This window comes from Physeter macrocephalus, chromosome 19 (genome assembly GCF_002837175.3).
Source record: "Physeter macrocephalus isolate SW-GA chromosome 19, ASM283717v5, whole genome shotgun sequence".
In the NCBI taxonomy this organism is placed as follows: Eukaryota; Metazoa; Chordata; class Mammalia; order Artiodactyla; family Physeteridae; genus Physeter; species Physeter macrocephalus.
The window spans coordinates 74,243,124-74,255,615 of NC_041232.1; the positions used below are offsets into that span (position 1 = coordinate 74,243,124).

Below are 12,492 nucleotides of genomic sequence, written 5' to 3' on the forward strand. Positions count from 1 at the left end.
CCAGTGAACGCATCCCGGGGGAAAAAAAAAAAAAAACATACGTTGGGATAAAATTTCATCCAAACCTGCAAGGGCATATCTAACAGTGTGGTGCATCTTTGATAACATGATGAATTATGTAAAATGTCACTGCTCATTCCCTCTCTTCCATGAACATCCTTAGATCTAGAGAGTCACAACCTCCTCTCTAATGGAAGCATTTTCTGAGGAATCTGAGTTAACTGGACAAAGATGGTCATTTATGCTCTCTTATTTGAGCCTAAGACTAAGACTTTGGCTCATATTTAACACATGTGTCTATACTCATATGAATTAATATATGATCACAATTGACCCTTAAACAATGGTGGGGTGGGGTTGGGGGCCCAGACCTGCCCTGAAGTCGTGAATAACTTATAGTCGGCCCTCAGTATCCACGGTTCAGCATTTGAGGCAACCAACTGCAGTAGTACTGCAGTATGTATTTATTTTTAAAAATCCACAGCTAAGTGGACCCCAGTAATTCAAACCCATGTTGTTCCAGGGTCCACTGCATATTTACAAAGTAGGATCCTATTGAGAGACTAATGTAAAAAAGCAGGATTCCACCTACAGAGTAAGGTTTTCACATTATAATGGAGAAACACGTATTCGTCCTTACGTAGTCAGAAAACATGATATGATCCTTAGCATATACTCCACGGCGGGCCACAGGGCTTCGTGCTTTGTTAATGAGCTGTTACACGGGGTGGCTGGGTGTACAAACGCACACACATTTCAAAGCGATAAGGTGTGTACAGAGCCTCTACATGCAACCTCTACTTAAACCACGTAGAATCATGTCACGTAGGGTTCACTCGCCCACAGACTCTCCAACAGTGCAGAAGAGTGAGAAAACCGTAGACCCTGTGAGGTCACATACCCAAACACTGCCCCAGCGCTCCCCACCCAGACAGCCCTTCCCCTACCTGTGTTACTCAAGAGCTCTGGTCTCGGCCCACACCGCCGGGGCTCTTCCGCCAACACCCGGTCCTCTGTGTTTCCGGCAGTGCTGGTTCTGCTCATCCTGTCCATGCGGAGGCACCGGAAGCAGCCGTACATCATCGACGACGAGGAGAACATCCACGAGAACATCGTCCGCTACGACGACGAGGGCGGCGGCGAGGAGGACACCGAGGCCTTCGACATCGCGGCCATGTGGAACCCACGGGAGGCGCAGGCGGGCAGCGCCTCCAAGACGCGGCAGGACATGCTGCCCGAGATCGAAAGCCTCTCCCGCTACGTGCCTCAGACGTGCGCCGTCAACAGCACCGTCCACAGCTACGTCCTGGCCAAACTCTACGAGGCCGACATGGACCTGTGGGCCGCGCCCTTCGACTCCCTGCAGACGTACATGTTCGAGGGGGACGGCTCGGTCGCCGGGTCTCTGAGCTCCCTGCAGTCGGCCACTTCAGACTCGGAGCAGAGTTTCGACTTCCTGACGGACTGGGGGCCCCGCTTCCGGAAGCTGGCGGAGCTCTACGGGGCGTCGGAAGGGCCCGCGCCCCTGTGGTGACGGAAGCCGGGAGGCCGGCGCGCGGCCAAACCCGGCCGTTCTGGGGCGGAGGCTTCGCGGAAGAGGCGCCGCCAACCGCAAGAGCAGGACTGTGCTGGAGAGTGAGCTTGCGGGGGGAGCGGGCGAGCGGAGCTCTCTCTGAATCAGCTTTACTTGGTTAGCTTAAGTTAAATAATCAAAAGGAAACACAGGAAGAGGGGGGCAGAATCTCCAATGACCTTTTCTTCTTTTTTAATTTTTGTGATACTGTATTCAAAGGCGTGGAGTCCAAGGTTAAGTATGGCGGGCTTGACTTTTCAACGCCGTTCACTTGGTCATTTTGCCACCTCAGAGAGGCTGTGCTTTTCAATGCAGAGGTGACAGTTGAAAGCAAATAGAAAGTTCTACTCTCCTATCCGTTTTTTGTTTTGTTTTATTTTTAATCATGTTTTTTTCTCCATTTAAAAGTTTTGCTGGCTCATCACACTGCACAAACCAACCCCCATAAAAGAACACTGAAAAATTATTCCTCGGTGAAATTACCCTACTTGTTCTGGGATGGATAGAATTTCTTTTAATCCTTTTAAGACAAGGTTAAGGCCTAATTGACCTTGCAGGGGGGTGGGCAGGGGGGTGGGAGAAGGAAGAGGCATTGACTTTAAGCTCAAGTTTAATGGCTGAACCAAGAGTTGTTGGCATTTCAACAAATCCACCTACATGGAGTTAGCGTCCTCTTGTTCTCTCAGCTCTTTAACTCTGCCCCTGCAAAATTATTCAGAAGGAAACCAGAAAATCTGCCTCTTTTGCACTGTAGATGTCTCTTCCATGTGCCAAATGTGAAGATTAGATTCTACAAATGAAAGCCAAATAAAAAGAAGTATCTGATAAAAGCATGGGTTAGAGGGCTTTCCTAATCTGTGTGAGGTCAATTCAAGGGATGTTTACATACTGTAGATAACCTACTTGAACACAAATCAGTATTATAGAGAATAAATGGATGTAAGAAAATTACATGTATAAGTTTTGTATATTTGTTAATAATTTTGGTAATAAATATGATGTACTGCAACTCAGTACCTTAGCACCTCTTTTAATAAAAGTTAAATAGAAGGGAAAGTCTATTGCACATGTGTTTAATTGCTGAGCAGGTAAGAGATGGTTTTGTGATCCTGATCTAGTCTCAGGTTCTTGGTGCTGGGGCTCATTCACAAAACAAAGACAACAGCACAGAAGTATGAGGCTGTGCATTCTATTTCGGTCACTGATCAGATGAACGTATGGTTTAAACTGTAAAGCTGTAAAGCTTTTCATGAATATTCTTCATTTCCCCATCCCTTAAAAGAGCAAAGGATGGTTTTATAACATCAGCAATACAATAGTGAGTTTAGCCCATATTTTTTTTTGTTTTGTGAGTGTATTGCACACAGCCACCAATGAAGCAGGCCACTGTGCCACTTTCATCTCTGTTCTGTTGGCAAATCAAATATGTACCAAAAATATGTACAAATATGTACATCTTGTCAATACTGGATGAGCTCGCAGAACACTGGGGCCATATTTTATTCATGTTTCCTTTCCCCACAGTAGCTAAGAGTGGGTGCTTAATAAGTGCTTAATGGGTACGTGATGGAAGGGATCTCTTTCATTGACATCGTATTATTAAAGGATATTTTACACAGTTATCCTCACCATTGGGAACAAATTGTGAACAAAATAGTTTTCTGAGTGTCTTGGTTAAAGGTTCTCAAATTGTAATGTGTGTCAGAATCACTTGGAACAGAATCACCTGTTAAACTATAGCTTGTTGGGCCTTTACCCACAAGTTTCTAATTCAGTTGATCTGCGGCAGTTTGCATTTCTAACAAGTTCCTGGGTGATGCTGATGCTGGTCCAGGGACCACACCTTGAGAACCCTTGGTATATGGTCACACTTTCTCAAATATAGGAAGATTAGATTGCACTGGGGCCTACCCCATCAGTAGAATAGTATTGTGAATCTCTTTTCCAGTAAAAAGGAGAGTTTGGCAGAAATATGTGAGAAGGCTAATGGATGTCTGGGAACTAGCAGGATGTGCTTCGTGCTTTATTACGTGGTACACTAATAGCCAGGCAAGTTCTCATCGTCAACCTTCAGCGTACTAACCCTTTCCTCCATGAAAGGCAGCTCTCATACATGCTCTTTGAGGGTAAAGTATGATGTAAAAATAAATAAACGTAGCAAAGAGAAAACATGAACTTGAGTCCAAACTAGGCTTTACAACATACCAGTTATGTGAATATGGGCAAATTGACCATTATAACATTCTTCTTTTCTGTCACTAGCCCTGAGGATAATTTTTTGACTAGCTCATTCCGTGTTGCTTGTTTTAAAAACTGGGAACAGCTGTTAACCACAGGGGATTATCATGCCCCACATCCTGCAAATGTGGTCCCCCATGATACTGGGCATGAAGTGATTAAGCAGAATCTCCTGGAGCTTCTAGTCCCTGGGAAGATGTTTAATGGTGTGATACAGGAAGTGTGAGAGAAGCACAGAATAGGAGATCCATTTCAACTCACACTCTAAGCTAATAGAGACTCTTCCCTCCAAATGAGTTTTAGAATTCCCTTTCCACTGCCACAGTTTACCACAAATGCTGGTTCATCTTAAAATAAAACATCATTACCACCAGACAGAATGCAGTGTGATCAGGTTAAAAAAGAGAGCTGTAAAATTATCCAGCCATTTATTTGTAAACAGGTAAAGCAGCTAGCCTTTAATTTATATGTTAGAGGGAAAAGGAACATCTGTGGAAATCAATTGATAAGACTCTGTCTGGAACTGTATTCTGAACAAGAACACAAGCAAAGATAAAGATTAGCAATGAATTTTCTAAATCATAAAAGCAGAGTATCCCAACATGGCAGATAGCAAAGGCAAAGAAGGGAGTAGTTTGCACAAGAAAGAATCTATAAATCCTGAAAACAAATTCAAACAAGCCAAAATCAGTACAGGCACATTGACTATGCATTGTTACTAGTTTACTAGTGATCGAGAACTAAACCTTGATGTCAGAATTCCCAGTATTTCCTTTCTAGCGCTGGAAATACATGAGCACAGGATACACTTTGCAAGCAGTTCTTTTCGCAGATGGACTCATTCTCAAATCCATTTGTCACCTTCATAATAAAGAACTTTCAAGATATTTTTATGTGTAAATACCTGGGTTTGGGAGGCTTCTGCTTGACCCTGAGGGTCAAGGTTCTGGTACAGGGAATGGACAAAATTAGATCAAGGAATCTTCTTTTTAAAATGACCTACTAAGGAGACATATCTGTCTCTTGTGATTCTTGTTGTGCAAAAATTGTGAGTACTAATTTATAGTATGTGTAATTAACTACAACATCAACCAAAAACACAATTTTTCTTAAATCTTTCCTCCTGGGATGGGAAGCTGGCAAATCCTACCCCATGTGTTTGTCCATACTCTTGGTTTGTAAGGGTTCCATATGACTGATGACGAGGCTGTTTCTTCCATTCCAACATTTTAGCCGCTGAGGCCACCTTCCTGGTACCCATGATGACAAAGGCTACTTTCCATCCTAGAAAACGTTAGACCACTTCTCTGAGAGGACACACTTCCAAAAGCTAGTAAAACTACCTATGAGTCTTTTCTTATTTTTCAGGAAGTTTGGATACTAGCTTTTCGTTTATTATTTCCACTTCTTCCCCTTCTTCATATCAACTGTTTTACCACCATTGCTGCATAAAAAGACACTAAACTTAGTGGTGTAAAACGACAATCTTTTCTTTATTTTTCTGTTTTTTGTTTTGTTTTGGCTGCTTTGGATCTTCATTTTTGCACGCAGGCTTTCTCTAGTTGCAGCAAGCGGGGGCTGCTCTTCATTGCAGTGTGCGGGCTTCTCACTGTGGTGGCTTCCCTTGTTGTGGAGCACGGGCTCTAGGCACACAGGCTTCAGTAGTTGTGGCTTATGGGCTCTAGAGCGCAGGCTCAGTAGTTGTCGCACACGGGCTTAGTTGCTCTGCGGCATGTGGGATCTTCCTGGACCAGGGCTCGAACCCGTGTCCCCTGCATTGGCAGGCATATTCTTAACCACTGCACCACCAGGGAAGTCCCCAATCAGCTATATTGTCTTTCCCTTTTTTCTACTCTGCCTCCTTCCTGTATTCCAGGAATCACTTTGGATTCCATTCACCATTTCTTTTCTCTCTTCCATTCCCCCTCCTCTCTATAGAATACATTCTTGTTTTATAGGTATATTATTCTCCAAAATTCAGTTTTATCCCTACCACGCAGTACTTTCAGAAATAAATGAATATTTCATGAAAATACTTAGCAAAATATCTGATATATAAAAGGCATCCAATATATTTTTATTGAAGTATAATTAATATACAATAAACTGCAGGTAAAGCATATTATTTAATGTTTTGGCATATGTATACACCCATGAAGCCATCACCCCAATCAAGATAGTAAATATATGTTACCCTCAAGAGTTTTCTCATACCCTACTGTAATACCTCTCTCCCATCCCTGCCAACCACCTCCCCCAACTGCAAGCAACCACCAATGTGCCTTCTATCACTGTAGATTTGTTTACATTTTCTAGAGTTTTATATAAATGTAATCATACAGAGTGTACTCTTTTTTGTGTGTGGAGGATGGGGGGAGGGGGGTCTGGCTTCTTTCACTCAGCATTATTAGTTTGAGTATCATACATGCCACTGTGTATATCAACAGTTCCTTGCTTTTTGTTGATAAGCAGTATTCCATTGTGTAGATAAACCACAATTTGTTTATTCATTCATGTATTAGTTTGCTCATGCTGCCAAAATAAAATACCATAAATTGGGCAGCTTAAATAACAGAAATTTATTTTCTCTTAGTTCTGGAAGCTGGAAGCCCAAGATCAGGATACCAGTATGGTCAGATTCCAGTGAGGACTTGCTTCCTGGTTTTCAAATGGCCACTTTCTCATTGTATCCTCACATGGTGGCAGGAGCAAGTGAGCTCTCTGGTGTCCGTTCTTATAAGGACACTAATCTTATCAGATTAGTGCCCCAGCCATGTAACCTCATTTAACCTTAGTTAATTACTTCCTTACTCCAAATACAGTCACATTAGAGGTTAGGGCTTCAGCATATGAATTTGGGGCATTGAGGGGGACACAATTCAGTCCATAACAATTCATATGTTGATGGACATTTTGATTGTTTGCAGCTTTTGGCTGTTACAAGTTAGGCTGCTAAGAACACTTGCATGTGAGTATTTGTATGGACATATATTTTCTTTTCTCTTGGATAAATGCTTAGGAGTGGAATGGCTGGAGTCATATGGTAGGTATATGTTTTCAGTTCTTGTTTTGGTTTTTTTAAACTGCCAAACTATTTTCCAAAGTCTTTTTACCATTTCAAATTCCCACCAGCAATATATGAGTGTTCCATTTCCTCTTCACCTTCACCAATATTTGGTATGGGCTGGGTTTTTTTCATTTTTGTCATTGTAATAGGAATGTTGTAGTATCTCGCTGTGGTTTTAGTTTGTAATATCCTAATGACTAATAATGCTGAGCATCTTTTCACATGCTTATTTGCTATCCACATACCTTCTTTGGTGGAGTACCCAGAGATATTTGCCCATTTTTAATTGTTTCATTATTGTTGAGTTTTGAGATTTCTTTTTATTTCCTGGATATGAGTCTTTATCAGGTACAGACTTTGTAAAGATTTTTATTCCAGTCTGTGGCTTGTCTTTTCATTCCCTTAACAATGTCTTTTGAAGGGCAGGAGTTTTTTTATTTTGATGAAATCCCAATTCATCAATTTGTTCTCTTGTATTGTGCTTTCAGTGTCATTTCTAAAAAAAATCTTTGCCTACCCAAGGTCACAAATATTTTCTTCCATGTTTTTTTCCTAGAACTTTTGTGGTTTTAGGTTTCACATTAGGTCTATAAATCATTTGGGATTTATCTTTGTAGATTTTTAGGTATGAACTGAAGCTCTGTTTTTCTTTTCTCTTTTGGCATATGGATATCCAATTGTTCTAGAACCATTTATTGAAAAAGCCTATCAATTTTTTTTACTGCATTGCCTTTGTTGTGAGTTGAATTCTGTCTGCCACAAAGATATGTTCAGGTCCCAACCCCCAGTACCTGTGAATGTGATCTTATTTGGAAATAGCATCTTTGTTTACAGATGTAATCAAATGGACTTGAGGTCATACTGGACCAATGCTTGGTGTCTTTATAAGAAGAGAGAAATTTAGATACAGAAGCAGAGACACAGAGTGGAGAATGCCATGTGACAACTGAGGCAGACAATCGAAGAGATGCATCTACGAGCCAGGGAGTATTAAGGATGGTCAGCGACCACCAAAAGTTAGGGAGAGGCATGGGACAAATTCTCCCTCCAGAAGGAACCAACGCTGCCCACACTTTGAGTTCAGACTTCCAGCCTCCAGAAGTGTGAGAGAATACCTTTCTGTTGTTTTAAACCACCCAGTTTGTTCTGGCTGCCCTAGGAAACCAATAGAAGCCTTATATAATACATTTTTTAAGATCTATTTTAACATAAAAAATAACTCAGTATGAACCCTTTACATGTCCTTGTCACTTTGGCTGGATCGACAACACATCCACACACCAGGCTGCTTATTAATTAATTAACTAATTAGTGTGTTCGTTTTGCAGGATCTTTTTTTATTTGGACTCAGCCTTTGCACATGGTTGGAGTGTATGGAGAGGGCTCTGAAGATGCCCTGCTGTCTGGCAGGTCGCAGGGAGCAGCAGAACTCTCCAGCTGACTTGGCAGCCTGCGAGCAGCTCTCACAGTTGCAGGCAAGGGGGAGGGAAGAATGAATCACCAGATGGCTGAGAAGAGACACTTCCATTCATATGACCCCACTGATGTGGGCGGTGCAGAGAGGTTACAGAGAAGGCAGAGAAGGCAGGAGCTGCTGAACACGGCACTGAGTGCCCATTGGTCCTCAGGCAGCACAGCAAAAGGACAGCATTCAGAGAGGTGTCCCCCACTCGCCCGCAATACGGAGCATATGTACCCTTGGCATGACTCTGCAAGTGAAGAGCTGCACAGCAGAGTGAAAGAATTAACCTTCAAAGAGCAGGCCGCGTGGTTTCCTTCTGTCCCTTGTACTTGATATTCCCCTGCTGCTCCAGGAAACAGATGCAATCCTCTGTGTTTCCCTGCCAGGCCCATATGCGGTGAAATTCACTCATCCTAATAGCTAGTCTTCACTAGCCAACTGGGGGAGGGCGGGGCACCAACGGTCTGCCCCCGTGTTTACCTCCAGGACTGGCCTCATCAACCTCAAATTTTTACATTTGGCAATGACTTCTTGGGACTGTGGCAATTGGACTATATGATGGTTGCTGTGAGATGAGATTCTTAAATGCAGGGCATTACCTGAGGATGAATATTAGTTACACCCAAGAGGGGACTCAGGGCCTCATCAGCATGCTCCAGGCGGACGTCACTGCTGCTGAGCTGAAGAAAAGGGAAGGGGAAGGTCATGGCCAACTATTGAGCACCTACTGTATGCCGGCACAGTGCCAGGTGCTTTTACACTAATGATCATGCTGAAGACGTGAGCAAAGCACAGACCTAAAACCAGCAAAGAACACAGAGACATTTGTGAAACACTCACCTCGGATGTTGATACCATTGGCTCCTCTGGGAGCTATAACATGTAAGGAGCTCTGCACACATCCTCCACCATTGATTGTTGATATCCCTCTACATCTTAAACCCTAGAGAACTGAATACTGGCCTTCACAGTGGGCAGTGAAACCAGGTAAGGACAGCTGACAAGCATCATCTGAGAAATAGGGAGTGATCATGCTTTTGAAATTCAGTCCTATGTTCTTTCCAGAAAGTATGTATATTTCACTATTATGTGAATATTTTTAAAAAATAGATGTCATTGCAGAGGACTTCATTATCAGGAACCTTATATAACCCAGGTTAATCTCCTCTCAAAGGAGCAGGAGGCTATTTCCGGAGAACACTGGCACACTGCCATATTTACAGTGTGTCCCTTACCTACAAACTGGGTACAAATTCTCTGTAAACTCCAAGCCACTTATCACATCCAGATTCCCACATGGATCTAAGCATATGCCATGTACACCTCAGGCACAGTGGGCAAACAGATTATTTATGGGACTTGGCAGAGATGTCTTGATCAGGGGTTTTAGTCACAGTCTTGGTGACAGCATCCACTGTGACAGTGAGCAGGTAAAATGAATAATAATATATCCATCTTGGAAGGTCAGTTCCTGCTCATACTTCTAATTATTAAGTACATTATTGAGAGCCTCTCCGTAGCTTAGTTTCCTACTATGAAGGTAGGCTGTTCATTATTCAAAGTTGTTCTTTTGTTGCAGATGTAGAAGAGAAAAAGTGGAAATTGCTCCAGTGCAATCCTTTTATTTTCAAGAAAAAAAAAAAGGCACAGATTTTTGACTTCTTGAAATGGAAGCCTAGAGCTTTTTTCTCTTTCTGTTTCAGTGCCATCCTCACTGAGTCCATCAGTAAATCTTCAAGCTCCATTAAAATATAACTTGATTAGGGATCATCCTTTAGCATCATCCTAGTTGGTTTGTTTCCCTCCTGACTAAACACCTTCCTTTGAAGGAAAAGGAAATGATGGAACATTCTCATTTTATCTCAAAGAGAAAAAGCAAAAAGACACTTGAAGCTGCAGAAATAAGAAATTAACAGCATAGACAGAAATCTCTTCTATAGGGTCCCTCTAGCCAAAAGTAGACTAGATTAAAAAGTGCCGACACAGGAGAAATGTGATCATCTAAATGAGGTTCACATTAATTCTATTACTTGGTCATCGGCCAAGTTTTCTAATAAAGCCTAAATAGATAACTAGATAAATAGCAAGCTTAAGTAGATAGATTATTTTTATAACTTCTGTATTAACTAGCACACTTGGGAGCCTAAATTATTGAATACTGATCATAAGACTATTCAAGGGATGACCATAAATCCTTTATCGTTCTATTCTAAGTCTTTGCTTATGAATGGCATTATTACACATGGCTGCGTTCTAAGAGTTTGCTCAGCATTGTATTGGGTTGTTTGGCCAAAGTTCCATCCTGCAGGGGAGAATTTGCCCTCTCCCAAACTGAAAAGAATGGTAATATCAACGGGTAATAACTCTGGAGCTGAAGAAATGTGCATCTCAATGTGGTAGACATTGGGGCAGGTCACAAATATTCCAATTACCCTCCGTCTAGGTACACATGGGTCTGAACTTCTCCATCAGGTTATGGTTGTATCCGACCATGTGACTGCGCTGAGCTAAGGAAACATAAGCAGGAGCCTTAACGGCCGATGTGGGATTTGCCGGTTCCTTGCCCCTTCCTGCCGCAGTGATCTTTGAAGTCTGTGCCAAATGGAACCTCTTTCTGCCTAGGTCTGAGTGACCGTATTAAGTAGGGTCCTCCTGCTGGCCTGTAGCCTGAGCTGAAATGAGAGCTGTCACAGGACAGACACACCAACTTTCACAGTGTTAAGTCACTGAGATTTTGGAGTTACTTATCACCACAGTATAATTTTGCCTATCCAGACTAATATGACAATGACAAAAACTGTTAACTTCCCTTAAGAAGAGGAATTAACCAACTGGTATGACTGGTATGCATGATGACTACTGATGCCTCCTCCAAAATACATGTGCCCTGGTTGTTTTTTACCATGAGTAAGAGTGGATTTTGTTGACCAATTCATCTTTTTTCCATTTCTTCTCAAAATTAACAGCACACATTTTCAAGACTAAAGAATAAAACAGCACTGTGCCCATAGATGGACACGCACAGAGGGAATGTAGCCATGTGACACAGACGCAGAGATCGGATGACGCGGCTACAGGCCAAGGAACGCCAAGTGATGTCGGCAACCCCTGGAAGCTGGGAGACGAGCGTGAGCAGATACTGCCTCTGGACCCCCAAGAAGGAACCAGCCCTGCTGCCACCTTGATTTGGGACTTCCGGCCTCCAGAACTATGAAAGATTAACGTCCTCATGTTTTATGTCACCCAGTTTTTGGTACTTTGTTACGGCAACACTAGGAAACTACTATAGTGACTTTTAACTATACTTTCTACCATTCCTCAGCCTGCCTGACATTTTCACCATGAGTCTTTACAGAATGACCTGCACATTCCTGCATTTTAAACCTCGATGCTTTCTGAGACTCTTTCTGAGTTGAATAAAAGAGGTACAGGGCCTAAACTCTTCTTTAGCCAAATAATCCCTAACAAGATCAGAAGCAATATCTTGTTCATCTTCTCCCTCTCTCTCTTTTTTTTTTCTTATATTCACTTGTTTTGTTTTGTTTTTTTTGCAGTACGCGGGCCTCTCACTGCTGTGGCCTCTCCCGTTGCGGAGCACTGTTTGGCCAAAGTTCCATCCTGCAGGGGAGAATTTGCCCTCTCCCAAACTGAAAAGAATGGTAATATCAACGGGTAATAACTCTGGAGCTGAAGAAATGTGCATCTCAATGTGGTAGACATTGGGGCAGGTCACAAATATTCCAATTACCCTCCGTCTAGGTACACATGGGTCTGAACTTCTCCATCAGGTTATGGTTGTATCCGACCATGTGACTGCGCTGAGCTAAGGAAACATAAGCAGGAGCCTTAACGGCCGATGTGGGATTTGCCGGTTCCTTGCCCCTTCCTGCCGCAGTGATCTTTGAAGTCTGTGCCAAATGGAACCTCTTTCTGCCTAGGTCTGAGTGACCGTATTAAGTAGGGTCCTCCTGCTGGCCTGTAGCCTGAGCTGAAATGAGAGCTGTCACAGGACAGACACACCAACTTTCACAGTGTTAAGTCACTGAGATTTTGGAGTTACTTATCACCACAGTATAATTTTGCCTATCCAGACTAATATGACAATGACAAAAACTGTTAACTTCCCTTAAGAAGAGGAATTAACCAACTGGT

At 42.6% G+C, this 12,492-nt stretch overlaps 1 protein-coding gene across 1 annotated transcript in view; it reads left to right on the plus strand.

The window, feature by feature from the left end:
- CDH20 (cadherin 20) overlaps window positions 1-1,720 on the plus strand; it is a 59,335-nt gene extending 57,615 nt beyond the window's left edge. Inside the window, exon 11 of the mRNA XM_007113194.2 lies at window positions 1,029-1,720. Within this exon, the coding sequence (XP_007113256.2) occupies window positions 1,029-1,534 (506 nt within the window). The 3' untranslated portion in view covers window positions 1,535-1,720. The remainder of the gene's footprint in view (window positions 1-1,028) is intronic.
- Window positions 1,721-12,492: the final 10,772 nt, after the last annotated feature.